The sequence below is a fragment of the Pseudophryne corroboree genome, chromosome 7 (genome assembly GCF_028390025.1).
Source record: "Pseudophryne corroboree isolate aPseCor3 chromosome 7, aPseCor3.hap2, whole genome shotgun sequence".
In the NCBI taxonomy this organism is placed as follows: Eukaryota; Metazoa; Chordata; class Amphibia; order Anura; family Myobatrachidae; genus Pseudophryne; species Pseudophryne corroboree.
This window is the reverse complement of record NC_086450.1, coordinates 417,149,130-417,175,685: the sequence shown is the minus strand read 5'-3', so window position 1 is coordinate 417,175,685 and position 26,556 is coordinate 417,149,130. Positions and strand designations below refer to the sequence as shown.

The 26,556-nt window shown below is 47.4% G+C and overlaps 1 protein-coding gene across 4 annotated transcripts in view; it reads left to right on the top strand.

Moving 5' to 3' along the window:
- The window catches only part of CAPN15 (calpain 15), a 99,506-nt gene that overhangs the window by 59,017 nt on the left and 13,933 nt on the right, over nucleotides 1-26,556 (top strand). For 3 of the 4 annotated variants that reach the window (XM_063934766.1, XM_063934767.1, XM_063934764.1), the window contains exons 2-5: nucleotides 8,924-10,073; nucleotides 17,384-17,592; nucleotides 22,165-22,348; nucleotides 22,440-22,663. In XM_063934766.1, coding sequence (XP_063790836.1) covers nucleotides 8,937-10,073; nucleotides 17,384-17,592; nucleotides 22,165-22,348; nucleotides 22,440-22,663 — 1,754 coding nt within the window. In that variant the 5' untranslated portion in view covers nucleotides 8,924-8,936. Of the gene's footprint in view, nucleotides 1-465; nucleotides 571-8,923; nucleotides 10,074-17,383; nucleotides 17,593-22,164; nucleotides 22,349-22,439; nucleotides 22,664-26,556 lie in introns of all 4 variants that reach the window. The other variant, XM_063934765.1, reaches the window with a different exon arrangement.

The following is a 26,556-nucleotide window of genomic DNA, read 5'->3' as shown; positions in this document are numbered from 1 at the left end:
TTATTTCTTTACTGTTGTCGCTTCCTGTTTCTGTTTGTAGTTCAATAGTGGTTCTCTCTCCATGTCTCTCACTTTGTTGAATGTGTCCTGAACGATCTTACTGTCGTAGTTTTTATTCTATCAGTTTATTTGATAAGTTTCGTCCCCGAGTCTCATAATCTGTCAGTCTTGAACAGTTTCTCCTCAGTCGTTTGAACTGTCCCATGGGTATATTCATTAACCACTTAGGGTAATGGCCACTTGATATTAAAATGGAACTGTTCACATCTGCTGATTTGTGGAAAGTGTTTGTCTGAATTTCATTGTTTTCAATGATTATGTTTAAATCTAGAAATGCGACTTTTGTTTTACTGTAGGTAGTTGTGAAGTGTAGATTGTGGTCATTATTGTTAATATATCTAATTACATTTGTAAGTGAATCCAAGTCACCTTTCCATATGAACAATATGTCGTAAATGTACCTAGACCACAGGATGAGGTTCGCGTTGAGCTCCTGCCTGGACCAGATGAAATTGTCTTCCCAATGGCTCATGAAGAAATTGGCGTAGCTCGGTGCTGCTTAGAAGCTGAGTAAGTCTTCTTGGGGGGGGGGGGGGGGCATGGGGGCTGCGGAAGGAAGATACATAGACTTACCCGCAATAGCTGTGGAGAAGCCATTTGACTAATTCATCTCTCCAAACAAGGCCTCTCCTGTGAATGGTAAGCCTTCCGTGCCTTTCCTGGAATCCGCGTCAGCAGTCCACTGGCGTAGCCTCAAGCCCCTGCGTGCCGACACTGCCATAGCGGTGGTGCGTGCATTAAGCAAGCCTATCTCTTTAATGGCTTCCACCATAAAGTTCGCAGAGTCCTGTATATGCTGCAGGAGTAAAACAACATCCCCCCCTAGACAAGGAATCTAATCCCTCAATTAGGTTACATGACCATTTAGCAATGGCTTTTGTGATCCACGCACATGCAATAGTGGGTCTTTGGGCCACCCCAGCAGCTGTGTACAATGATTTGAGTGTAGTCTCAATTTTACGAGCAGCCGTGTCTTTTAGGGAGGCTGCACCAGGAACAGGTAATAAAATTTTTCGTGACAGCCTAGAGACTGATGCGTCCACTATGGGTGGATTTTCCCATTTTCTCTTACGTCCTATGGGATGCTGGGGACTCCGTAAGGACCATGGGGATAGACGAACTTTAGGTATGGGTGTGCACTGGCTCCTCCCTCTATGCCCCTCCTCCAGACCTCAGTTTATTACTGTGCCCAGAGGAGACTGGGTGCATTACAGGGAGCTCTCCTGAGTTTCCTGAAAATAAAGTATTTTGTTAGGTTTTTTATTTTCAGGGAGCCTGCTGGCAACAGACTCCCTGCATCGAGGGACTGAGGGGAGAGAAACAGACCTACTTTAATGTTAGGCTCTGTTTCTTAGGCTACTGGACACCATTAGCTCCAGAGGGATCGGTACGCAGGTCTCACCCTCGCCGTCCGTCCGCAGAGTCGGAAGATAGAAGCCGGGTGAGTATGAGAAGAAAGAAGACTTCAGGGGCGGCAGAAGACTTCAGATCTTCAGTGAGGTAACGCACAGCGGTAGCGCTGTGCGCCATTGCTCCCACACAGACACACACAGGCAGACACTGTAAAGGTGCAGGGCGCAGGGGGGGCGCCCTGGGCAGCAATATGAACCTCAATCTCTGGCAAAAATTTATATATACGGGCTGGGCACTGTATATTTAAGAGCCCCCGCCAGTTTTTTCAATATTTTAGCGGGACCGAAGCCCGACGCTGAGGGGGCGGAGCTTGTTCCTAAGCACTCACAGGCGCCATTTTCTCCACAGCACAGCACTGAGAGGAAGCTCCCCGGACTCTCCCCTGCTTACACGGTGAAAGAGGGTTTTAAAGAAGGGGGGGGGCACATAATTTGGCGCAAAATACATGATTATAGCGCTATCTGGGTAAACATATTGTGTGTTTTTCCTGGGTCTTTGGCGCTGGGTGTGTGCTGGCATACTCTCTCTCTCTGTCTCTCCAAAGGGCCTTGTGGGGGAACTGTCTTCAGATAAGAGGATTCCCTGAGTGTGTGGTGTGTCGGTACGCGTGTGTCGACATGTCTGAGGTAGAAGGCTCTCCTAGGGAGGAGGTGGAGCAAATGAATGTGGTGTCTCTGTCGACAACGCAGACACCTGACTGGATGGATATGTGGAATGTTTTAAGTGCTAATGTGAATTTATTGCACAAAAGATTGGACAAAGCTGAGGCTAGGGAACAGGCAGGGAATCAACACCTGCCTGTCCCTATGTCACAGGGACCTTCGGGGTCTCAAAAGCGCCCACTATCCCAAATAGTAGACACTGATACCGACACGGATTCTGACTCCAGTGTCGACTACGATGATGCAAAGTTACAGCCAAAATTGGCTAAAAGTATTCGATATATGATTATTGCAATAAAGGATGTACTGCATATCACTGATGACCCCTCTGTCCCTGACACGAGGGTACACATGTTTAAGGGAAAGAAAGCTGAGGTAACCTTTCCCCCCTCTCATGAGCTGAACGAGTTATGTGAAAAAGCGTGGGAATCTCCAGACAAGAAACTGCAGATTCCCAAAAGGATTCTTATGACGTATCCTTTCCCGGCAAAGGACAGGATACGGTGGGAATCCTCCCCTAGGGTGGACAAAGCGTTGACACGCCTATCCAAAAAGGTAGCGCTGCCATCCCAAGATACGACTACCCTCAGGGATCCTGCTGATCGCAAGCAGGAGGTTACCTTGAAGTCCATTACGCACATTCTGGTACCTTACTCAGACTGGCGATGGGTTTGTAGCGCTGTAATAGCGTGGACAATACGCTTATCGACGGAGATTGATACCCTGGATAAGGATACCATTTTATTGACCCTAGGACATATTAAAGATGCTGTCTTATATATGAGAGATGCTCAAAGAGACATTGGCCTACTGGGTTCTAGAGTCAACGCTATGGCGATTTCTGCTAGACGAGTCCTATGGACCCGGCAATGGACAGGTGATGCCGACTCAAAGAGGCATATGGAGGTTTTACCTTACAGGGGTGAGGAATTGTTTGGGGAAGGTCTCTCGGACCTGGTCTCCGCAGGTAAATCAAATTTTTTGCCTTATATTCCCTCACAACCTAAGAAAGCGCCACATTATCAAATGCAGTCCTTTCGGTCACAGAGAAACAAGAGAGTACGAGGTGCGTCCTTTCTTGCCGGAGGAAAGGGCAGGGGAAAAAAGCTGCAAAACACAGCTAGTTCCCAGGAACAGAAGTCCTCCCCGGCCTTTACTAAATCCACCGCATGACGCTGGGGCTCCGCTAAGGGAGTCCGCCCCAGTGGGGGCACGTCTTCGAGTTTTCAGCCACATCTGGGTTCACTCGCAGGTGGATCCCTGGGCAATAGAAATTGTTTCCCAGGGTTACAAGCTGGAATTCGAAGAGGTGCTTCCTCGCCGATTTTTCAAATCGGCCCTACCGGCTTCTCCCCCAGAAAGGGAGATAGTGTTAAATGCAATTCACAAATTGTATCTTCAACAGGTGGTGGTCAAAGTTCCCCTACTTCAACAAGGGAGGGGATATTACTCAACCCTGTTTGTAGTCCCGAAACCGGACGGTTCGGTCAGACCCATTTTAAATTTAAAGTCCCTGAACCTATACTTGAAAAGGTTCAAGTTCAAGATGGAATCGCTCAGAGCGGTCATCGCCAGCCTAGAAGGGGGGGATTTTATGGTATCCCTGGACATAAAGGATGCATACCTTCATGTTCCCATATATCCACCTCATCAGGCGTACCTGAGATTTGCGGTACAGGATTGTCATTACCAATTTCAGACGTTGCCGTTTGGGCTTTCCACGGCCCCGAGGATTTTCACCAAGGTAATGGCGGAAATGATGGTGCTCCTGCGCAAGCAGGGTGTCACAATTATCCCGTACTTGGACGATCTCCTCATAAAAGCGAGATCACGAGAGCAGTTGCTGAACAGCGTGTCACTTTCACTGGAGGTGTTACAGCAACACGGCTGGATTCTCAATATCCCGAAGTCACAGCTGGTTCCTACGACTCGTCTGACCTTTTTAGGCATGATTCTGAATACGGACCAGAAAAGGGTTTATCTTCCGATAGAAAAGGCCCAGGAACTCATGACTCTGGTCAGGAACCTATTGAAGCCAAAACAGGTGTCAGTGCATCACTGCACTCGGGTCCTGGGGAAGATGGTGGCATCTTATGAGGCCATTCCCTTCGGCAGGTTCCATGCGAGGACTTTCCAATGGTACATACTAGACAAATGGTCCGGGTCACATCTACAGATTCATCAGCTGATCACCCTGTCCCCCAGGGCCAGGGTATCTCTCCTGTGGTGGTTACAGAGTGCTCACCTTCTAGAGGGTCGCAGGTTCGGCATTCAGTACTGGATTCTGGTAACCACGGACGCGAGCCTCTGAGGTTGGGGAGCAGTCACACAGGGAAGAAACTTCCAAGGTCATTGGTCAAGTCAAGAGACTTGTCTTCACATCAACGTCCTGGAGCTGAGGGCCATATACAACGCCCTTCATCAAGCGGAGACCTTGCTTCGCGACCTACCGGTTCTGATTCAGTCAGACAACATCACCGCAGTGGCTCATGTAAACCGCCAAGGCGGCACAAGGAGCAGAGTGGCAATGGCGGAAGCCACCAGGATTCTTCGCTGGGTGGAAAATCATGTAAGCGCACTGTCAGCCGTGTTCATTCCGGGAGTGGACAACTGGGAAGCAGACTTCCTCAGCAGACAGGAGAGTGGGGACTTCATCAGGAAGTCTTCGCACAGATTGCAAGTTAGTGGGGACTGCCACAGATAGACATGATGGCGTCCCGCCTCAACAAAAAGCTACAGAGGTATTGCGCCAGGTCAAGAGACCCTCAGGCAGTGGCTGTGGACGCGCTAGTGACACCGTGGGTGTTCCAGTCGGTCTACAGTGGGGATCGAAAGTTTGGGCACCCCAGGCAAAAATTCATTTTAATGTGCAAAAAGAAGCCAAGGAAAGATGGAAAAATCTCCGAAAGGCATCAAATTACAGATTAGACATTCTTATAACATGTCAAAAAAAGTTTGATTTTATTTCCATCATTTACACTTTCAAAAGAACAGAAAACAAAAAATGGCGTCCGCAAAAGTTTGGGCACCCTGCAGAGTTAATACCTTGTACTGCCCCCTTTGGACAGTTGAGACCTGCCAGTGTCATGGATTGTTCTCAATCATCGTCTGGAAAGACCAGGTGATGTCAATCTCAAAGGGGGAGAACACTCCGCTCTACAAGAAACACACTCTTTGCCTGATATAATGTAAATGTGACAGCACACACACACACACACACACACACACACACACACACACACACAGTTTAGCACAATTAACCCACAAAGAGCCCTTCAGGGAGACATAGTTGTTTGAAGCCAGCCCCCACCACACCCTTATCGCTAATGCCAAGCTTAGCCGGGCCGCAGACTAAGTACCCTGATAGGGGATTTAGTACACTAATAATCGCTCCCCCCCCCTGCTATGACCCCCTGGTACCGCTGAGGTAATCTGCAGACACTCCGGAGGAGCTGCGCGTCCCTGTCAGTCAGCGTCTGTGTCCACTGCAGAGGGAAAATAGCGCTGGTGAGCTGCCTGATCCGCTCATAGTGAAGGCCTCGCCCCTTCAATGGCGCACAGTCTTTCCGCTTTTTTATAGTGGCTGAGGTAATCTGGTGCTTAAAATGGAGAGAAAACCGTTTTAAGGCTGTTGTGCCAGTGTGGGTACTGTGTACAGTGTACTGAGACGCAGTTGTGTACTGTCTGGAGATGCATTCCGCCGCGGTTAGAAGCCGTGCGTCTCCATGCCCTCGTGCAGCCATAATGACCAGCGCCCCGCTAGCCAGGACGCCGGCTTAGTACTCACCACGCTTCATTCTTCGGGCTCTGTTAGGGGTGGTGGCGTGCTGCGGCAGTGTACGAATGTTGTGAATAGTCCCCTCAGGAGTTCAGTGTTCTGTCAGCGTGGAACGGTACCATTAACCATTCAAGAGGTTGGGCCGTTCCCTTCCCTAAGTCCCACGAAGCAGGCAGGCTGGTGCCATCCAGCCCTGCCTGAAAATAACAAACAAAATAAATGCAGAAAACTCTTCAGGAGCTTCCTGCAGCGTGACCGGCTCCTCCGGGCACATTTTCTAAACTAAGTCTGGTAGGAGGGGCATAGAGGGAGGAGCCAACCCACACTATCAAATTCTTAAAGTGCCCATGGCTCCTAGTGGACCCGTCTATACCCCATGGTACTAAATGGAACCCCAGTATCCTCTAGGATGTAAGAGAATTTAAAAAAAAAAAAAACACCAACTAACACAATTTTTTTGTATCAACCTCTTGACTTTTAACCAAATGGGGTTGAACTAATGACAGTCTATCTTTTAACTGTCTAACTGCTATACCACCAACACCCTTCCCCCCCCCCCACACACACACACACACACACACACACCTCCCACACACCCTGCAGTGATTCTTGCAAGTCTTATCCGTCTTATGTTGTGGTGCTGCGTCTTGTGCATTTCTGAGATCTCGCAAATAAGCATGAGAGATCATGTGTAGATTGACGCAGCCACTGGTTAGTAGACATGCTGGCAGTATGTGAAATAAAACAATAAGCCACTCTTTTATCTAACTTGTCCTCTGAGGATATGACATAGGGGCCGGTTCAATTCCCCGCAGGCTGCCTCTGGTACGTCTTCCGGCAGCTTCATGGGGTGTGTGACACTAACTTTCCGCTTGCAGACTATGAAGGTGCAAACAGAAATCAGATACAGTATATTCCTGTGCGCAGCGCCAGCAGCCCTACTGTTCTGCGTCATTTTGTCTGATCAGCAGACACACATGGCATGACGCAGAGTTGAAGGGAAATTGTTGATGCTCCTGGACCTAAATGCGTATATTCTCCCGTGTGCAGCGTTCCATCCATCATTGTGGTGTATCCGCTTCCTATTCGCAATCCCCTATGCTTCCCAAGTATACCTCTTCAATTACAGGTGGAGATGCGACTGAAATGTGTACAACTGTTTTTGTGTATGTGTGATTTCTGAACATGTGCAGTGCCAAAACGGTCATACATTCAACTCAGGCCCAACTTCTCTTTTGCTATACATAAATCTTGAACAATATTTGTCTGCCTATAGACCAAGCATCTGAGTGTACCACCTATTATAAAAGTTTGCCCCGTTGATTGCTGCCCACTGAACATGCTGGTTAGTATTGAGCAAATTAAGTCACCAGCACCTTATAGGTGAAACACGTGACACGTGAGCATGAGAGTGTCCAAGAACAGGTCTTCCAACTACTTGTTTCAGAGGGATTTCCACCCACAGGCAATGAGAGTGTTTAGGAATATTATTAATTTTATCACACAAATTCTTAATGCGTGTGTTAGAATTCTATTCATACTTTCTGCTTCTTCCATTAAAGTAAATCCCCGCCATAGACGTAGATACACGCATCCAAACATGGAAAGATCCAGTCGTGTGGCACATGGCCGGAACGAATGGCGAGCACAGAGCACATTTAGCATAGATGGTTGCCGACCGGATGCACAGGCAGATGCGGCCGTTGTCCGACTGGGTTTTCTAGCTGTGCCGTAGACGTGGGAATGTATTATATTACAGCACGTAGATGCACGTTTTAGTTACTTAATTACTGAAGCAGTCACCTACATTGACATGTTCCATATCCATTTCTGCTGTTGAAGTCAATTTAATCTTAGGTATCCGGTCTTTAGGTCGACAGTGTCTAGGTCGACCCCTCTTGGTCGACAGTAACTAGGTTGACAAGGTTTCTAGGCTGACAGGGTGTCTAGGTCGACAGCTCAAAAGATCGACATGAGTTTTTCACATTTTTCTTTTTTTTTACTTTTTCATACTTTAAGATCCACGTGGACTGCGATTGGGAACGGTAACCTGTGCCGAGCGCAGCGGTAGCGGAGTTGAGGCACCTTTCCCGAGCATGGCGAGCCCTGCGAAGGGACACGGTGCACTAATTGGGGTTCCCGGTCACTGTATGGCGATAACGACACCAAAAAAGATTAAAAAACCCATGTCGACCTTTTGACCTGTCGACCTAGTTACTGTTGACCAATAGTGGTCGACCTTCAATACCACACCCCTAATCTAAGACCAGAAAGCATCACTATTATTTACACGTCCATGTACTATTACTCTGCACCAGTAAAACGAATGATTAGGCAATTTGTCATGGTAATGTACTTCTCCAATAAAACATGACTCCGTTTAGGCTTGTACACTCCCTGCTGCAGATTTTAATTAAATACATTTGCATTCCTTTTAGCGTTCCTGTGTGCTTCCTCCTTTGTCCTAATTGACTCATTTGAATAACAAGTTTGTTCATGGAGTGATTAAGTCTTTGACAGCCTATGATTGCTCCACAGTCTGGTTTGTACACACACCGCATACAGTGTGATTTTGGATGGCCACCTCCGTCGCATTGTACCACGTGTGGGCTTGTCCTACCTGACCGCATTCCCAGCCTGTCTGGTCACACTTTAGCGGGGAGGTCAAATTATTATTCTCATCACCGTATGTAGCCCCCATTGCACCTGGCAGACCTGCAGCGCTGTCTGGGTAACACCTGAATAAATGGAGCAGTGAGATTTGGCTGATAGCTCTCTGTGTTTGGGCAGCAGAAATGAGTGACTTGGATCATCTTGGGATATGTTCTATGGTCTGCATTAGTGGTTCAGTCTACTAACCTTTGTATTTACAAGGATGTTCCTACAAAGTCAGATGACTATACTGTAGGTGCTGTTTTGGAACCATTTATCTCTGACAGCTTGTATGAGTGAATGCAGTGTACCTTTAGCTTGTTGCTAACCACTGTCACTTTTGTCTCCTGTCTTTTAGGCTTCCGGTTCAGATGGCGGCCCCCTCTGCCTGTGGGCAGTGGTCATGCTGCCGCTGTACCTTTCTGAATCCCCATGGGCAGCGACACTGCTCCATCTGTGAAGCTCCGCGCCACCTGCCAGACCTCAACCACATCCTGCGCCTGAGCTCGGCAGAACAACGCTGGTCCTGCAGCCGCTGCACCTTTTCCAATCCTACTCCCAGCAACCCTTCACCTCCTCTCACTGGCTGTCAGCTTTGTGGGTTCTTGCCACCTCCACCTGTACCCAATGGCATCCCAAGTGCACCACACGAGGAGGCCGTATCCCCCGTCCAGGAGTCGGAACCGGAGGACATGACCACCTCTAGTCTCCCGCCTGCAGCAAGTGCAGGTTGGAGCTGTCCTCGTTGCACTCTACTTAACACTCCGGTATCCAACTCCTGCTCAGCATGTGGTGGCCCACGCAAATTGTCCTTGCCCAAAATACCTCCAGAGGCACTGGTGGTTCCAGAAATTGTCCCACCGCCTGCTGCCTTTCAAGGCACGGATGAACAAGCAACAGTTTCTCTCCGTGAGCCAGATTCCCCACGACCGCTGCCTCCGCTGCCACTATCACCCGGTCCACATAATATTCCCGTTCCAAGAAGTCGAAGGGAGGTGGCACCGGATAATCCGCTCTCTCCTCCTTCTGCTCCAAATCGGCTTCCTAAACGCCTGAGCGTCTTGGAAGAAGAAGTAATGACAGCTGATGCTACACCAACCTCTACTGAGCCACAAAGTCCAGACACCAGCTGGCCGTGCGGGAAATGCACTTTGCGCAACCTTGGCAGCACCAGTAGATGCCGAGTCTGTGGGACAGTTCGGGAAAGTGAGAGAGAGAATGGTCCAACCGTAACTGAGGCCCTACCGTCGCCCTCCAGCATTCCAGTCCTCCCCGTACCTGCTCCCCGTAGGGCAGAGTGGGCCTGTCCGGCTTGTACCCTCCTAAATGAGACTCACTCCACACACTGTGTAGCCTGCCACACACCGCAAGGCTACCTAGCACAGCACCGTAAACAGAGGACACGGATGCTCCGGCGGAGAGAGAGTGTCCGGGCCGAGACCAAACGGCAGACGGATGAAGGAGAGGCCAAGGAGCTTTGGGAGAACATTGTCAGCTTTTGTCGAGAGGTGAGCTGATCTTACAAAAAAAAAAAATGCCTTGATTACCTCCTATGCTGTTTTTTCCGTCATTATAGGCTTGGTGAAATAGATCCAGCACCTACACAGAATAGAGGCAGCTGTTTCATGGACTGAACCAACGTCCATTCAGTAGGATCTAGTGACTTGGGCCTGGTACAGAGATAGATGCCGTTCGCACAGCCGCTCTATCTTTGGAAGCAGCTGCTGTGCTAAAATATGCTAATGGGCCATTCCATGTCATGTAGGGGACATAAAGAAAACTTCTACTTGATAATTCAGCTGAACTCTTTGTATTGAGAGCCTGTGTTATTTTTATTTATGAAAACCTATGAGAAAGAGCTGTAATTAAACTTGTCAACTTGTGTTGAAAACAAGATAGACAGCTACAGATTTGTTTTACAGTGTCACATATGGGACCTTTCATGGGATGGCCCTAATACTTCAGGTACCGTCTTGTGTAAAGATACGCCTCCTGCCGGCTCCTCTGATCCGCTACTGCTGCGTCCAAATACGCAGCATTGGATCATCTAAGTGAACATCGGTCGTCCGTATAAACCTCAGGTTACTCAGGATAGCCGGTGTTTTCACACTCCAGTAAATCTGTGCCAGAAGACCAAGATCACAAAATGGGCCGACACGCCCCCGTTTTGTTAAACGCTCGCCATGTCCACCCCTTAGAATGTGAATCAGGCTGTCGGTTAGGGGGACACTGGGACCATTCTTGCATCCACTGATCTGCGCATGTGCGAATCATCGGAGAGTTACACAAACCATTGAGTTTGCATGTAGCTGTGAATCAGGCCCATTATGACCGTTTGTGCATCACCGACTGATCCATTCTTTACCCTATTTCTTATTCATAGTGACTGTTTGCCTTGGCATGCTTACATTGTGTACTCTATACTTCCTGGTCACCCTTACTGGCATTAACACTGGGAGCTAATACTTCCTGGTCCCTATATCATCCTCCTTCCAAATCTCTGGGCCGAATCCCTTGTTCTAGCATTACTATTTCTTTAAAAACAAAACATACCACTGGTAAATGTGCCCAGTCCATAGATTTAGCTGTGCACACAACGCCCCGGTCCAGTGCTGCGTGTAGGGTGATGCTGCCAGTCATATTAAATATACATTGACTTTGGATTACCACGGATGGGTATGGGCGCTCCCGATACTCGTGGTATCCAATTTAATAATACCTTCAACCTGGTGTAAATAACGTGGCTGGCCTGCGCAGGGTAATTTTAGTTTGCCCAAGTAACTACCAGTTAGATCTTATGTAGAGTAATATATTTAAAACCAACAGCTAAGAAAATGGAAAATGTAATTCAGAACTGATCAGCATGTCATAAAGGGAGATCTTTGGGGGGAATTCAGTCTTACATGAAGGGCAGCTGCGCACAGTTACGGTAATGCCAACTACGCAAGTTTTCCCTCCCACCCCATAGAGGTGATTCCAGTGGGCACAATGTGGCATTCCTGGAGCAGCACATCACGTACAGTTGAATCCCCCCCCCCCCCCACACCCCCTTTGACTGGATAGCAGTAAGTAGATGTAAAGGAAATATACATATTTCTATTTATAAATTTGTATATTTATTTAAAAATAAAAAAAACACAGAATAAAACGTGCACAGCTTAATATATGGTATTCCTATAGGGGGATATGTATCAAACCTTGGTCAAAGATAAAGTACCTATCCGTAAGCTCCTAACAGGCTGTGTTTGATAAGTGGGAGTTAGAAGATGATTGGCTGATACTTTATCTGTCTCCAAGGTTTGATACACCTGCCTCACGGTGAGAAAAAAATAAGTATGTCGACAATTAAATGGAGGAACTAATAAAAAAAAATCTCAGTAGACTTATGCCCTTATTTATCAATGAGTGATAAATTTCACTGTGAGTGATAAATTGCACCAGCCAATCCGCTCTTAACTGTCATTTTTCAAACCCAGCTTGTGACATGGAAGTTAGGAGCTGATTGGCTGGTGCAATTTATCACTCACAGTGAAATTTATCACTCATTGATAAATAAGGGCAAGAGCCTCATAAAGAAAGAGTGTCAGGTCATATATTTGTGAGTAAGAGGAGGCAAGGTTATCCCAGAACTATAAACCTGCTATTTAAACCACTTTAGGAGGGGAGAAGTTGCAGGCACAATGTATTTATTTGAGTGGGTGAGTGCCCAAATCCCCACCGCCCTTTGTAGGTAAGAACAACAACCCGGTAACGCAGCTGCGCAAGAAACAACGACCATATAATAATCATATCAGAAACCCAACCATGTACATTAGTTTCGCTGAGAGGCCTCAAAGTTTCTGTAATGCCCTGGGGCTACAGTGATTGTGTGGAATGAGCCTTTCTTGGAGAGACTTGCTGGAGAGAGATCGGACTGGAGCTGGGTTTCCCCGCAGAGTATTATGTGTGTCAGAGGTCTATCTTGCAGACTCAAAGGTCTTATACTTCACAAGAGAGAAGTAGATTCTTCAGGGGGAATTCAATTAAAGGCGAGCAACTTAAATAACCCAGCGGCACAAGGTTTTTCCCACAGCCGCGTGGGTTTGCCATTTAGTTGCAGGACAGAAAATGATACGTAGCATCTTTTTTTTGTCACACCTCCAGAGTGAGTCTGATTTTTCCTAAATTCTCTATTTTTAGGAAAAATCATCGGGACTTACTCTGGCACCCCGATGGCACCCACCCCCCGAGGACTAATTAAGTAATTGGAAGTTTCCAGTTAGCTTAATTAGTCAGTAATTACTCACCTTCCGAAGCGATGTCTTCTCCTCCGGCTTCTCCAGTCAAGATCCAGACTCCAGTGTGTGTGAGTGTTTGTAAGTATGTGTGAACGTGTGTGTATGAACAACCCCTCCACCCAACCCCTGACACCACCACCAGTGTTACATGATACCCCCCAGTGGCAGCAGCTAGGAGAGCTACATCTCCCAGCAGCCCCCTCCCCAGTGCAAAGATGGAGGGGAGACCACTGGGAGCCGCAGGGACCATCAAGAAGTGTAGTTATCTTTTTTTTTTATTATGCTTACGCCATGGTGTTTTCAGGGCTAGAAACCACATGGCCATTCTTTTAAATTAAATATCGCGGGTATCTGGAGCGCCCATACCTGTGGTAATCCAAAATTAAGTGCAAGGTTCACAAGGTTTTTGTGCTCACTAAACTTCGCGCCTAATTGAATTCCTCCCTTAGCATTGTATCCTCAGAGCCGCCTTCCACAAGGTGTTGTAGTTTGTGTTGTAGCCTATATGTGCGGTCGGCAACAAAATGTTGATCCAGTTCAGGGACGCCTCATGTTCTGATCTATCTGCAGCTTCTCTCCCAGAGCTATTGCTTCTGAAGAAACGCTTCTTAAAGGCCCATACACACTTGCCGATAAAATGAGCGACGCCGCTCATTTTCCCCTTCCCTGAGCGACGTCGCTCATTTTATCGGCAAGTGTGTATGCCGCCAGCGACGACCGATGTGTGGCCCCGCGGGTCGGCAATGATCGTTGCTGACGGTAGTGCATGCATGCTCTATCTGGACGGTCGTCCAGGAGCTGCATGCACGGCCGGCGGAGGCGTGACGTCACTGAGCGATATGAGCGGTCATATCGCTCAGTGTGTACATGCAGCCGCCGACCGGCTGTCCCGGGAGGGGGAATCACTAGACGACGTCGCTCACAGAGCGACATCGTCTAATGTGTATGGACCTTAAAGATCTCCTATAATCTGTGTAGTCACCCAACTCCGTTGCCACTGACTTCGGTTCACGTAAGGCAAGGCCGCATATCAGAAATGAGCTGCGTTCATATTGTGAGATGACCGTGCTAGTCAGGAGAGGTTGGAGGAGTGTTAGGTGTACTTCTATTCTGGGTTGGAGGAATCTGCCTGGCTAACGTGTGTGGTATCATCTGTGGATGTTTTGTGAAGCCTAAAGAAAGGAACAAAGTTGCAGAGCTTGTTTTCATTTTTTGGCACACCTTGCAAAGCTTAGTGGTTAGGTTACAGTGCATTATCCTCTAGCGGCAGGGCGTGTGAAAGTCACGCTGAGAAGGTAGAATATATATTAAGCTGCCTTAAGACAGAGAGAGGGAGGCCCGAGTAGCAGCCAGTGACACATGTCCATGGATTCAACAACAAAGAATGGAAGCAGATTGACAAAGAGCTGTAGATAAGCCTGGAACAGCTGTAGGCAGGTATCAGCACCCTTGATGATCACTGGCGACCTGCTGCAGGTAGCTGATGGTGAAGCCCAGCGTAGTGGTGGATGCAATGCACTAGAGGCCGGCATGGTGGGAGGGTGGAAACCGCTGCCTCGATTAGGCTGTGAGTGAAGAGATTAGTGGAAGGAAGACTCCCAGTACATCTCCACCACGCCATGGGGTAAATGTAATAGCCTGCTAACTGCGAGTCCCGTGCCAGTCTGCCCAATGTTTTTAAAATAGGAATCATTAAAAAGACAATACCTATTTGGTTTTGTCTTATTAATGCCTGCTATTCTAAAACCATTGGGCAGACTGGCGTGGAACCCTCCGATGACCTGCAGTTGCCTCCAGTGGTTCATGAATAACAAAGATGAGCGTTGAAAGCTACTGCTGGACCTGTCCCATTGGCAGAATGCCATCCCCCAGGCAATATATCCATACAGCTTCCTTAGAAGTACAAACAATGACACTCTATGTACCGTACAGATAAGGGATCTTTTAATTTTTATGGAAACCCGTTTTCCAGGAAAGTAAATAAATGGTGATCCTATCGTAGACAGATGGTTACGATCACTGTAGTTGCTGAGAAACTCTGCTAAGCAATGTAATGACTAAGGAAGTGACAGCCGGGGGACGTCTGGCGAGAGGGAGCTATTTATAAATGTAATTTAGTATATTTTAGGCATCGTGCTCCAAATTACAGAAAACTTTATCTCTAAAATCCCAAGTCCCGATACAGGTAATAGATGCCGCACTTGTATATGTGTGTTCTACATCCACTTATACTGTGTATACCGCCTACCTCAAGACAACTGATGCAACCACTTATAGCTTGGTCACCTGCGAGTTGTGTCCTGTTTTCATTCCCAATGGTCACTTTCTCATCTACGTCATGTAACCAGCTCTACGTGTAACCCAGCAGTCTCGCTAGGCGTGAAGACCGAAAGTCGGTGCAAATGAGCCCCAGCTCTGTCTCCTGTTATACACTGTTGTAGGCAGCGATCTCTGTAACAGCCTTGAACGTGGCTACGCTCAATAAAACCACTTTACCTGCACTTCGATATTCAATGAGGAGCCGCTAGAAGACGAACCTGACACCGAAGCTGAAACGGACACCTGACAGTTTGTTTCAGCACCACATTACATGACACTATTGTGTACACAATAACACAGTGGTTTCCATTTAAACTGCTGGCAGTGTGAGGAATCTTAGGAGGCTCTGGGGTAACTATATGTGCTGACATTTCAGGTACCTAACTATTGACATCAGACAGGTGACCACCGCATATTATTTTCTAATAAAGCCATATTATATTTAAAGTGCATTCATACTTGCTTTTATATTGGGAGACATCCTGTGGAGCCAGTGCCCTAATAAATGAAATATTGGACCCATATTATCTCTTGCTTCATCCAGTATGTCTGGCCATACAGCATCTCTAGACCGCAGTTAGTATTATAGGAAATAACAACAAAGGCGTTACACTGTAGGGACATTATTGGGCTGCTAGACAGGGACAGGGCTGTACAACAGGCAACAAAGCTCATCCCCCAAACATCCTGTAACCAGTCTGCAAAATGTGTCACATTGACAGTATAAGATGATACGCTATCTCTGCCAGACCAGAGTTGCTGCTAAATTCAGGTCCTTTTTCAAAGTGTAAATGTATTTGTTGCCAATACTTAAATTGTGTCCAACCCCCCTCCCCCTTCTCTCATATCTGTAATCTTGCTTTGTTCCACCACCTACACATTTTACAAGAGCCCTCACTACATCCAACTCTTCCCATTAGCTGCTGCTGATTGCTGCATCCAACTCTTCCCATTAGCTGCTGCTGATTGCTGCATCCAACTCTTCCCATTAGCTGCTGCTGATTGCTGCATCCAACTCTTCCCATTAGCTGCTGCTGATTGCTGCATCCAACACTTCCCATTAGCTGCTGCTGATTGCTGCATCCAACACTTCCCATTAGCTGCTGCTGATTGCTGCATCCAACTCTTCCCATTAGCTGCTGCTGATTTGTGCTCCATCCACCTCTTCCTATTAGCTGCTGCTGATTGCTGCATCCAACTCTTCCCATTAGCTGCTGCTGATTTGTGCTCCATCCACCTCTTCCTATTAGCTGATGCTGATTTGTGCTCCATCCACCTCTTCCTTTTAGCTGCTGCTGATTGCTGCATCCAACTCTTCCCATTAGTGCTGCTGATTTGTGATCCATCCAACTCTTCCCATTAGCTACTGCTGATTGCTGCATCCAACTCTTCTTATTAGTTGCTGCTGATTGCTGCATCCAGCTCTTCTTATTAGTTGCTGCTGCGTGCTGCACCCAGCTCTTCTTATTAGCTGCTGCTGATTGCTGCACCCAGCTCCTCTTATTAGCTGCTGCTGAGTTTTGCTGCTCTGTACACCCATGCATTTTGAGTCCGCCTGTGTTAACTGCCATAGGTATTTTGCTCTGTGCATCATCCAGTTTATGCTTCGTATACAAGGCCCAATTAATATTTCTTATTGATCATACAATTTATGAAGCACGTTTTTTTTTATAGGGGGCAACTGCTGAGCAGATAACTAGAAACCACAGCAGACAATAAGACACTAGCTTTCATTTTATGTACAAGAAAATTACCGGCATCTGATTGGTCACAGTACAATGTCACATGATGACTTCACTAAACTAAGGGCACCAAAGCCAAGAGATTACATTTGGTATTGTGATTGACACAAAAATGTTCTCGCCTGATCTTCTAATATTGAAATATTATTGTGTGTCTCTACTTGTGTTTCTGATTATCTGTTCTTTCAGTATGTATCCTATTATGGGTACATGTTCTTTATTCTGAACCCCAGTGTCACCTTCCTTCTCTATCATTTTCCTAGTATTCTTTGCCCATCCATCCATCCTGGCCGCTCTAGTCCCAGGTGCTCCTAACCCGCATTACTATTCATTGCACAAAGCAGTATCACTCTCCTCAGAATCTCCTCTCATTCTGTACTAATCCTCTCTCATTCTTTCCCTCCTCTGTCCCCTTGTCACACTATCTATATACTACTACCCCTTTCCTGACAGTTGTCCTCTTGGCTGTCCCCATCCCAGAACAGGGTCAATTTTGTGGATGACAGCTTCCCTCCTGGTCCCCGATCCGTCGGCTTTCCAGAGTCTGATAGCGTCCAGCAGCGTGTGAAGCAGTGGCTGCGGCCGCAAGAAATCAACTGCAGCATCTTCAAGGATCGCGCGGTGAAGTGGTCCGTCTTTCGAACTCCGAGACCGTCTGACATACTGCAAGGGTTGCTGGGAAACTGTTGGTGAGCACATGTGACCTGTACATTTTCAGCAGATTTCCAATGGCTTTGTGTTCACACGTTTTCTGTCTCGCATTATACTGTGTGTGATTGTCTGAGATGAGATGACTGGACCATGGCTCCTCGATTGAGTTTGTCTCTGACAACTGTACGCTATACAGAGATGTCTGCTGCAAAGCCAGCCTGGGTAAATGATACTCAAACTGAGAGGAACATGGGCACTAGGCCTACAATTATTGCCCAAGTAGCATGTAAGTAAGAGCAGTCTAATTGCCCCCACACATCCATGATGTATTGGGGCAATTTCCGGTTCCCCCGACAGCTGGAAATTGGGAATATTAAACATGTTTAAAGAGCCCGATTCCCTGATCCCGACTGAAAACGCTCGAGATCGGCAAATTAAGAATTAATTAACGTGTTTAATTTTCCTGATTCCCCGACGGATTGCCGATCATCGCTGGCCGTGGATCGGCGTTTTGCTGGCAGATTGGGGAAACGTTCTGTCTGATGTATGGGTGCCATTAGTTCTCCTGGAAAAATAAAATTTTATTGAATATACTAAATTATAAATATTACATATTCCTGCTACTGTTTAAAAAAAATAAAAAAAAATATTGCATTTGTCTCTTTCTGGACCTTAAGGGGTAAACTCCCTATTTGGTTCTCATATTGGGCATGTCAGAGATTTATTTTATATCTTATACATAATACTTATAGATATCAATAATTTTAAATCACCCCTATTGCCTCCAGCAATAATAAAGTCCTGCGTCATGTTTTAGGATTAATAGTCTTTTTTTTTAATTAATAATTATTTATAAACACCCTCTGCCGGCTAAATAATTGTCTGATAATTACAGATGATATTGCTAATATCTATCCAAAGCTCACGTTGGTGCAGCAGGTACCTTACCTGGCCCTTGTCCTGGTGTCTCTTGCTGAACTGTACATGTGGTTACTTTTTCTGAAGTCATTTTTATCCACAAGGACCTTTCCGTTCATAAACCTTTTCCTTTGTAAAGTTATACTATTCCCTGGTGAGTGCAAACTGAACTCTGGGAGTTCCTGCTGGTTACAGTGGGTCCAGCAACGCCCCCCTGTGGTCACATTGTGAATATGCAGAGTTACTAGTGACTGTGTAGGGCTTCCTGGTTCCTGTCGGTGTTTTCAAAGTTGTAGTAACTTCAATGCATGGAGCTGTGTATCAGTTTGTTACGTTGCTGTAACTTTTTATCTGAAAGCTCATCTGTTTTGTCTTGTATTCCTCCCTGAAAACATATGCCAACACTCAATTATATCCAGCCAGCCTGCAGTGTTAGTGTATTCAGGGACTGTGGAACACACAGAATTCTTCAACAACAGCTCTAGCTAGGGATCTCTGCTCTTGTTCTGTTTTTTAAAGAACCTTTTCCAGCGCTGAGGGCAAAGTTACCACCTCCTGCAGAGCCCGCTTAGGCAGTGTTTAACCTCTGTGGAAAAGCTTAAATCAGCCAGTGTAGTCGGCATCCTCCTGTTCTGCGCTGACACCGCCGAAACCTACATTTTTTGGATTCATTGAATACTAATAGCTTTTGTTTCTTAGTGGTGCCAGTGGTGGGAGCGGGCGTACTTATTACATGTTCGGTTTATGCAGCATTCACCTCTCGGACCTGGGTGCAGTTACTATATAAAAAGCAGGACATTTTCATCCACTTGGAATTGATAAACAAATTAACAAGCAGCCCAGGCGTTTAGGGACTGCATCAGCTGCAGCCGCTAGAACCTAGATAGAGCTGCCATAATAGCAGAGGGAGTGGCTTTCCATTGAAAGCGCACTTTGCTAATTGCTGTCCGGACTGGTCGTCCCAGGGGAGGGCCGCCCCAGACATGTCCCCCCGCAGCCAGCTCCGGCCGCCGATCTCTGTTCCCCTGCTGCCCAGCTTATCCCCGCCGCAGTCCCGCTCACGGCCGCCGCTATCTGCACTCCTGACCGCTGCTGTCAGCGCAGCCACTGACAGCAGCGGCAGGACAGGACCCTGTGTACGGCGGATTTGGCCGTCCATTGAATAGGGGTTGTCTGATCCATTCCGACAACTGCATGTCTGAATGTATCCGACTCTTATTGAATATCCCTTTATGTGTAACAGGTACAGTACGTGACAGAATGTATAGGAGAAGTGCAGCAATGGTGGAAACAGATGCATTATTACCAGCTACGGGAGGGGAATGTGCATTTTGTTGTAGTTATGAGAAGTCACCCACTGAGCCCAGCCATAGGCAACCAGTGGCTCTACAGCTGTTGTCATCTAATTAAAGTAGATTGGCCTAGGAAAAACTATTTGCACATGGATAAGCAGCTGGTTGGATAGCAGGGTACAGCGAGTAGTGGTCAACGGGAAATCCTCAACCTGGTCCCCAGTAGTCGGCGGAATACCACAAGGGTCCGTACTCGTACCACTACTGTTCAACATATTTATCAATGACCTAGAAATAGGCCTGGAAAGCACAGTGTCAATCTTTGCAGATGATCCTAAACTGTGTAAGGTAATTAATTCAGAATTGGATGTGGAGTCCTTGCAGAATGATTTATCTAAACTTGAACTCTGGGCGTCTAAATGGAAAATGAGGTTCAATACAGACAAATGCAAGGTTATGCATTTTGGGACTAAAAACAAACTTGCATCCTACATATTAAATGGGAACGCCTAGGGGAAACAGAGTTGGAAAAAGATTTGGGGGTATTCATTGATAATAGGCTTAATAACCGTACACAATGTCAAAACTCAGTAAAGAAGGCAAGTAAGGTGCTAGCGTGCATAAAAAGGGGAATTGAGACGAGGGACTCGGATGTAATCATGCCGCTGTATAAGTCATTGGTACGTCCGCACCTGGAATACTGTGTTCAGTTTTGGGCACCATTGTATAAAAAAAGACATCAGTGAACTCGAAAGTGTTCAAAGGCGAGCTACTAAATTGATTAAAGGTCTAGAAGGACTGGACTATAAGGAAAGACTTACTAGGTTGAATATGTATACACTAGAAAAGAGGCGCCTAAGAGGAGATATTATTATCTTCAAATATGTAAAGGGACATCACAAAGAGTTATCAGAGGAATTATTTATTAAAAGAACACAGTTTAGGACACGTGGGCACTCGCTGCGACTGGAGGAGAGAAAGTTCCGAACGCAACGGAGGAAAGGGTTCTTCACTGTTAGGGCAATCAGGATGTGGAATTCCCTGCCAGGGAAGGTGGTAATGGCGGACTCTGTAATTGGATTTAAAAAAGGAATGGATACATTTCTGAATGAAAAAGCTATCCAAGGTTATAATACTTAAAATATCAACGTGGTTAATCCGGGGGTAACATGAGTTATAGTAGCTAACTAGTCATAAAACATTATTTAGCAAGTATGTAGAATCATCACAACTTAAAACAGGTTGAACACGATGGGCAATTTGCCTCTATTCAACCTCAAATACTATATACAGAGGTGCATTTCAGGCCATGTTGCAATTTGTAGTTCCACCAGAGCAGGAAAACCACGGGATGTCTACTTCTGGTCTAGCTTGGATCTTCACTTGCCTAGCACTGCTGTGTTTTGCTACAGATGTACCCTTCTACACCTAGAATCAGTATGCCATGCGGCACGTAGCACATGGCATGAGAGAGACGCCAGGTGCGGCTATGATGGGGCCAGGTGTCTATATTGGCCCGAAAATGCTTCTTGAGGGTTATTCAGGTTTGTTAGCAAACAAAAAAAGTTAGCAATTAGGCAAAACCATGTTGTACTGCAGGTGGGGCAGATGTAAAAAGTGCAGAGAGAGTTAGATTTGGGTGGGTTATTTTGTTTCTGTGCAGGGTAAATACTGGCTGCTTTATTTTTACACTGCAATTTAGATTTCAGTTTGAATACACCTCAATGAAATCTAACTCTCTCTGCACATGTTACATCTGCCCCTCCTGCAGTGCAACATGGCATTGCCCTATTGCTAACTTTTTTGGTTTGCTCACAAACCTGAATAAGGCCCCTTGATCACAATTTAAGGAATCTGCTCAGTGCAATATTTGGGTCGCTTCTCCTCACGAATCGATTAATTTGATATGAGACACTTGTATATCTGTGTGCAACTGAGTCTGTATACAGGGCACAATGAAACTTGGCGTGGAAAAAAGCCATGGCCACTGCATCGCAGCACTGCATATACAGACTTAGACGCACACATTTATACATGCGTCACATATCCGATTAATCAGTGTAATCTCCTGGTGCATCCTAGTCACATCACATTGCGACTTGGGGGTGATAAAGACTTCCGGCGCGTACAGGGTCGCAGAGGACATGGCGTGCCGAGAGGGGCTGCTTGGTGCAACTGCAGCAGTAGTGTATAGGGACACATCTGTATGTGCACTAATCCCATTTGCCCGTTTCAGGCAGGCATTGTATTGTCAGGACCCCTTACCACAAGTGGATCTCCGCCCGATACTGGGCTTTTGGTATTCGATCGCTAAAGGCACTTGGTGTAACTCTTGTTAATGGGAAGACTAAGCCTGACGGGAATATGGCAATAACTTCTGACGTCTCCTCATTTGTGTAGGTTCCTGAGTGCTTTGGCTGTGCTGGCAGAAAGACCAGAGCTGGTGGAACGGGTGATGATCACCAGGACTATCTGCCCAGAAGGTGCCTACCAGGTGCGGCTATGCAAAGATGGGACATGGAGCACAGTCCTGGTGGACGATATGTTGCCGTGCGATGAATCTGGATATTTACTCTTTTCCCAGGTACTCATTGCCAAAACCCTGCTGCAACATAGGTCCTTGTGAAAGAGATGTCATTTGTATTGGAGCAGACTGGTATTTGTCTTCTTTGCAGGCCCAAAGAAAGCAACTCTGGGTGGCTCTAATTGAAAAGGCCCTGGCTAAGCTTCACGGCTCGTACTTTGCCCTGCAGGCTGGCCGTGCCATTGAGGGCTTAGCCACTTTAACGGGAGCTCCTTGCGAAAGTCTGATGCTTCAGGTCAGCTCGACCAACCCCCGAGAGGAAACGGTGGACACGGACCTCATCTGGGCCAAAATGCTGAGCTCCAAGGAAGCAGGGTAAGGTCAAAGGGAAGGGTTAATGGTCTTTCCACATAATCTGGTCCTGCCGTGTCCTCATACAGATCACACACCCACCATACGACTCCTTTCAGCCCCGTACACTGTGAAAGAGATCTTTCATCACCTCTTCAGTACATTAATTAAATCTCCAGCTACTGTTCATGAGAACCTTTCATCTGCGCCTCTGTGTAGGATTCAGCAGGCTATTCTGCAGGGGTGCTTGAGATGCACTTGTGTATAGATGTTGAATATATATACCTCTATTTCTCCTGCAGGGTCCACAGGTTATCTACAGGATAACATTGGGATATGAGGTTGCGACAGCGGATTGGCACAAAACGATCTAAGCTTTCGGCCTCCCAGTATGCAACGGGCCCGTCCCTATATCCCCGCCTCCTGGCTCAGGCAATTCAGTTTTTGTTTGGTTCGGCTGGAGTCGGACCATGGTCAATGGGCTGCTGGTTTTTAGCAGCCATAAGCTTTTTTTATTTTATTTTTATAGTCATACTATAATTTCTCTGACGTCCTAGTGGATGCTGGGTACTCCGTAAGGACCATGGGTATAGACGGGCTCCGCAGGAGACTGGGCACTCTTAAAAGAAAGATTAGGTACTATATCTGGTGTGCACTGGCTCCTCCCTCTATGCCCCTCCTCCAGACCTCAGTTAGTATCTGTGCCCGGCCAGAGCTGGATGCACTCTAGGGGCTCTCCTGAGCTTCCTAGAAAAGAAAGTATTTGTTAGGTTTTTTATTTTCAGTGAGATCTGCTGGCAACAGACTCACTGCTTCGTGGGACTGAGGGGAGAGAAGCGAACCTACCTGCGTGCAGCTAGCTTGGGCTTCTAAGGCTACTGGACACCATTAGCTTCAGAGGGATCGAACACAGGCCCAGCCTCGGTCGTCCGGTCCCGGAGCCGCGCTGCCGTCCCCCTTGCAGAGCCAGAAGAACGAAGAGAAGTTGAAAATCGGCGGCTGAAGACTCCGGTCTTCATTAAGGTAGCGCACAGCACTGCAGCTGTGCGCCATTGCTCCCTTAGCACACCACACACTCCGGTCACTGATGGGTGCAGGGCGCTAGGGGGGGGCGCCCTGGGCAGCAATTAGAGTACCTTATTTGGCAAAAAGCACATAATACAGTCTAATAAACTGTATATGTGCATTAACCCCCGCCATTATACATTTAAAAACGCTGGAGAAGCCCGCCGATGAAGGGGCGGGGCTATCTTCCTCAGCACACCAGCGCCATTTTCTCTTCACAGCTCCGCTGGAAGGACGCTCCCCAGGCTCTCCCCTGCAGTTCCAGACTTCTAGGGTAAAAAAGAGAGGGGGGGCACATAAATTTAGGCACAATTCTGTGTATATAAGCTGCTATAAGGGAAAAATCACTCATTATAGTGTACATCCCTGCATTATATAGCGCTGTGGTGTGTGCTGGCATACTCTCTCTCTGTCTCCCCAAAGGACTTTGTGGGGTCCTGTCCTCAGTCAGAGCATTCCCTGTGTGTGTGTGCGGTGTGTCGGTACGGCTGTGTCGACATGTTTGATGAGGAAGCATATGTGGAGGCGGAGCAGGTGCCGATAAGTGTGATGTCACCCCCTGCGGGGCCGACACCAGAGTGGGTGGATATGTGGAAGGTATTAACCGACAGTGTCAACTCCTTACATAAAAGGTTAGATGACGTAACAGCAGTGGGACAGCCGGCTGCTCAGCCCGTGCCTGCCCAGGCGTCTCAAAGGCCATCAGGGGCTCAAAAACGCCCCGCTACCTCAGATGGCAGACACAGATGTCGACACGGAGTCTGACTCCAGTGTAGACGACGATGAGACAAATGTACAATCCACAAGGGCCATCCGTTGCATGATTACGGCAATGAAAAATGTGTTACACATTTCTGACATTAACCCGGCTACCACAAAAAAGGGTATTATGTTTGGGGAGAAAAAGCAGCCAGTGACTTTTCCCCCATCGGATGAGTTGAATGAAGTGTGTGAAGAAGCGTGGGGTTCCCCCGATAAGAAACTAGTGATTTCTAAAAAGTTACTGATGGCGTACCCCTTCCCTCCAGAGGACAGGTTACGTTGGGATACATCCCCTAGGGTGGATAAGGAGCTCTCACGCCTGTCAAAAAAGGTGGCACTGCCGTCTCAGGATACGGCCGCCTTAAAGGAGCCTGCTGATAGAAAACAGGAGGCTATCCTGAAGTCTGTGTATACACACTCAGGTACTATACTGAGACCTGCAATTGCTTCAGCATGGATGTGTAGTGCTGCAGCAGCTTGGTCCGATACCCTGTCAGATAATATTGATACCCTCGACAGGGATACTATTTTGCTAACCATAGAGCATATTAAAGACGTCGTCTTATATATGAGGGATGCACAGAGGGATATTTGCCGGCTGGCATCTAGAATTAATGCAATGTCCATTTCTGCCAGGAGAGTATTATGGACTCGGCAGTGGACAGGTGATGCTGATTCTAAAAGGCACATGGAGGTTTTGCCTTATAAGGGTGAGGAACTGTTTGGGGATGGTCTCTCGGACCTCGTATCCACAGCAACCGCTGGGAAGTCGACATTTTTACCTCAGGTTTCCTCACAGCCTAAGAAAGCACCGTATTATCAGGTACAGTCCTTTCGGCCCCAAAAAGGCAGGCGGGTCAGAGGCGCTTCCTTTCTGCCCAGAGGCAAGGGAAGAGGGAAAAAGCTGCACCAGACAGCCAGTTCCCAGGAACAGAAATCATCCCCCGCTTCCTCTAAGTCCACCGCATGACGCTGGGGCGCCACAGGCGGAGCCAGGTGCGGTGGGGGCGCGTCTCCGGAACTTCAGCGACCAGTGGGTTCGCTCACAGGTGGATCTCTGGGTTCTGCAAGTCGTATCTCAGGGATACAAGCTGGAGTTCGAGGCCACTCCCCCTCGCCGTTACCTCAAATCAGCCTTGCCAGCTGCTCCCACAGAAAGGGAGGTAATACTGGCAGCTATTCACAAGCTGTATCTCCAGCAGGTGATAATCAAGGTACCCCCCCCTTCAACAGGGGCGAGGTTACTATTCCACAATGTTTGTGGTACCGAAACCGGACGGTTCGGTGAGACCCATCCTAAATTTAAAATCCTTGAACACTTATATAAGGAAGTTCAAGTTCAAGATGGAATCGCTCAGGGCGGTTATTGCAAGCCTGGAAGAGGGGGATTTTATGGTGTCATTGGACATCAAGGATGCAGACCTGCATGTCCCCATTTACCCACCTCACCAGGAGTACCTCAGGTTTGTGGTACAGGACTGTCATTACCAATTCCAGACGCTGCCGTTTGGTCTGTCCACGGCACCGAGGGTAATTTACCAAGGTAATGGCCGAAATGATGATAATCCTCAGAAAGAAGGGTGTTATAATTATCCCGTACTTGGACGATCTCCTGATAAAGGCGAGGTCCAAAGAGCAGTTGCTAGTCAGCGTAGCACTATCTCAGGAAGTGCTGCATCAGCACGACTGTATTCTGAATATCCCAAAGTCACAGCTGATTCCTGCGATGCGTCTGCTGTTCCTGGGCATGATTCTGGACACGGAACAGAAGAAGGTGTTTCTCCCGGAGGAGAAGGCCCAGGAATTATCATCTCTGGTCAGAGACCTCCTGAAACCAAAACAGGTGTCGGTGCATCACTGCACGCGAATCCTGGGAAAGATGGTAGCTTCTTACGAAGCAATTCCATTCGGCAGGTTCCATGCAAGGATCTTCCAGTGGGATCTATTGGACAAGTGGTCCGGATCGCATCTTCAGATGCATCGGTTGATCACCCTGTCCCCGAGGGCCAGGGTGTCTCTGCTGTGGTGGCTGCAGAGTGCTCATCTTCTCGAAGGCCGCAGATTCGGCATACAGGACTGGGTCCTGGTGA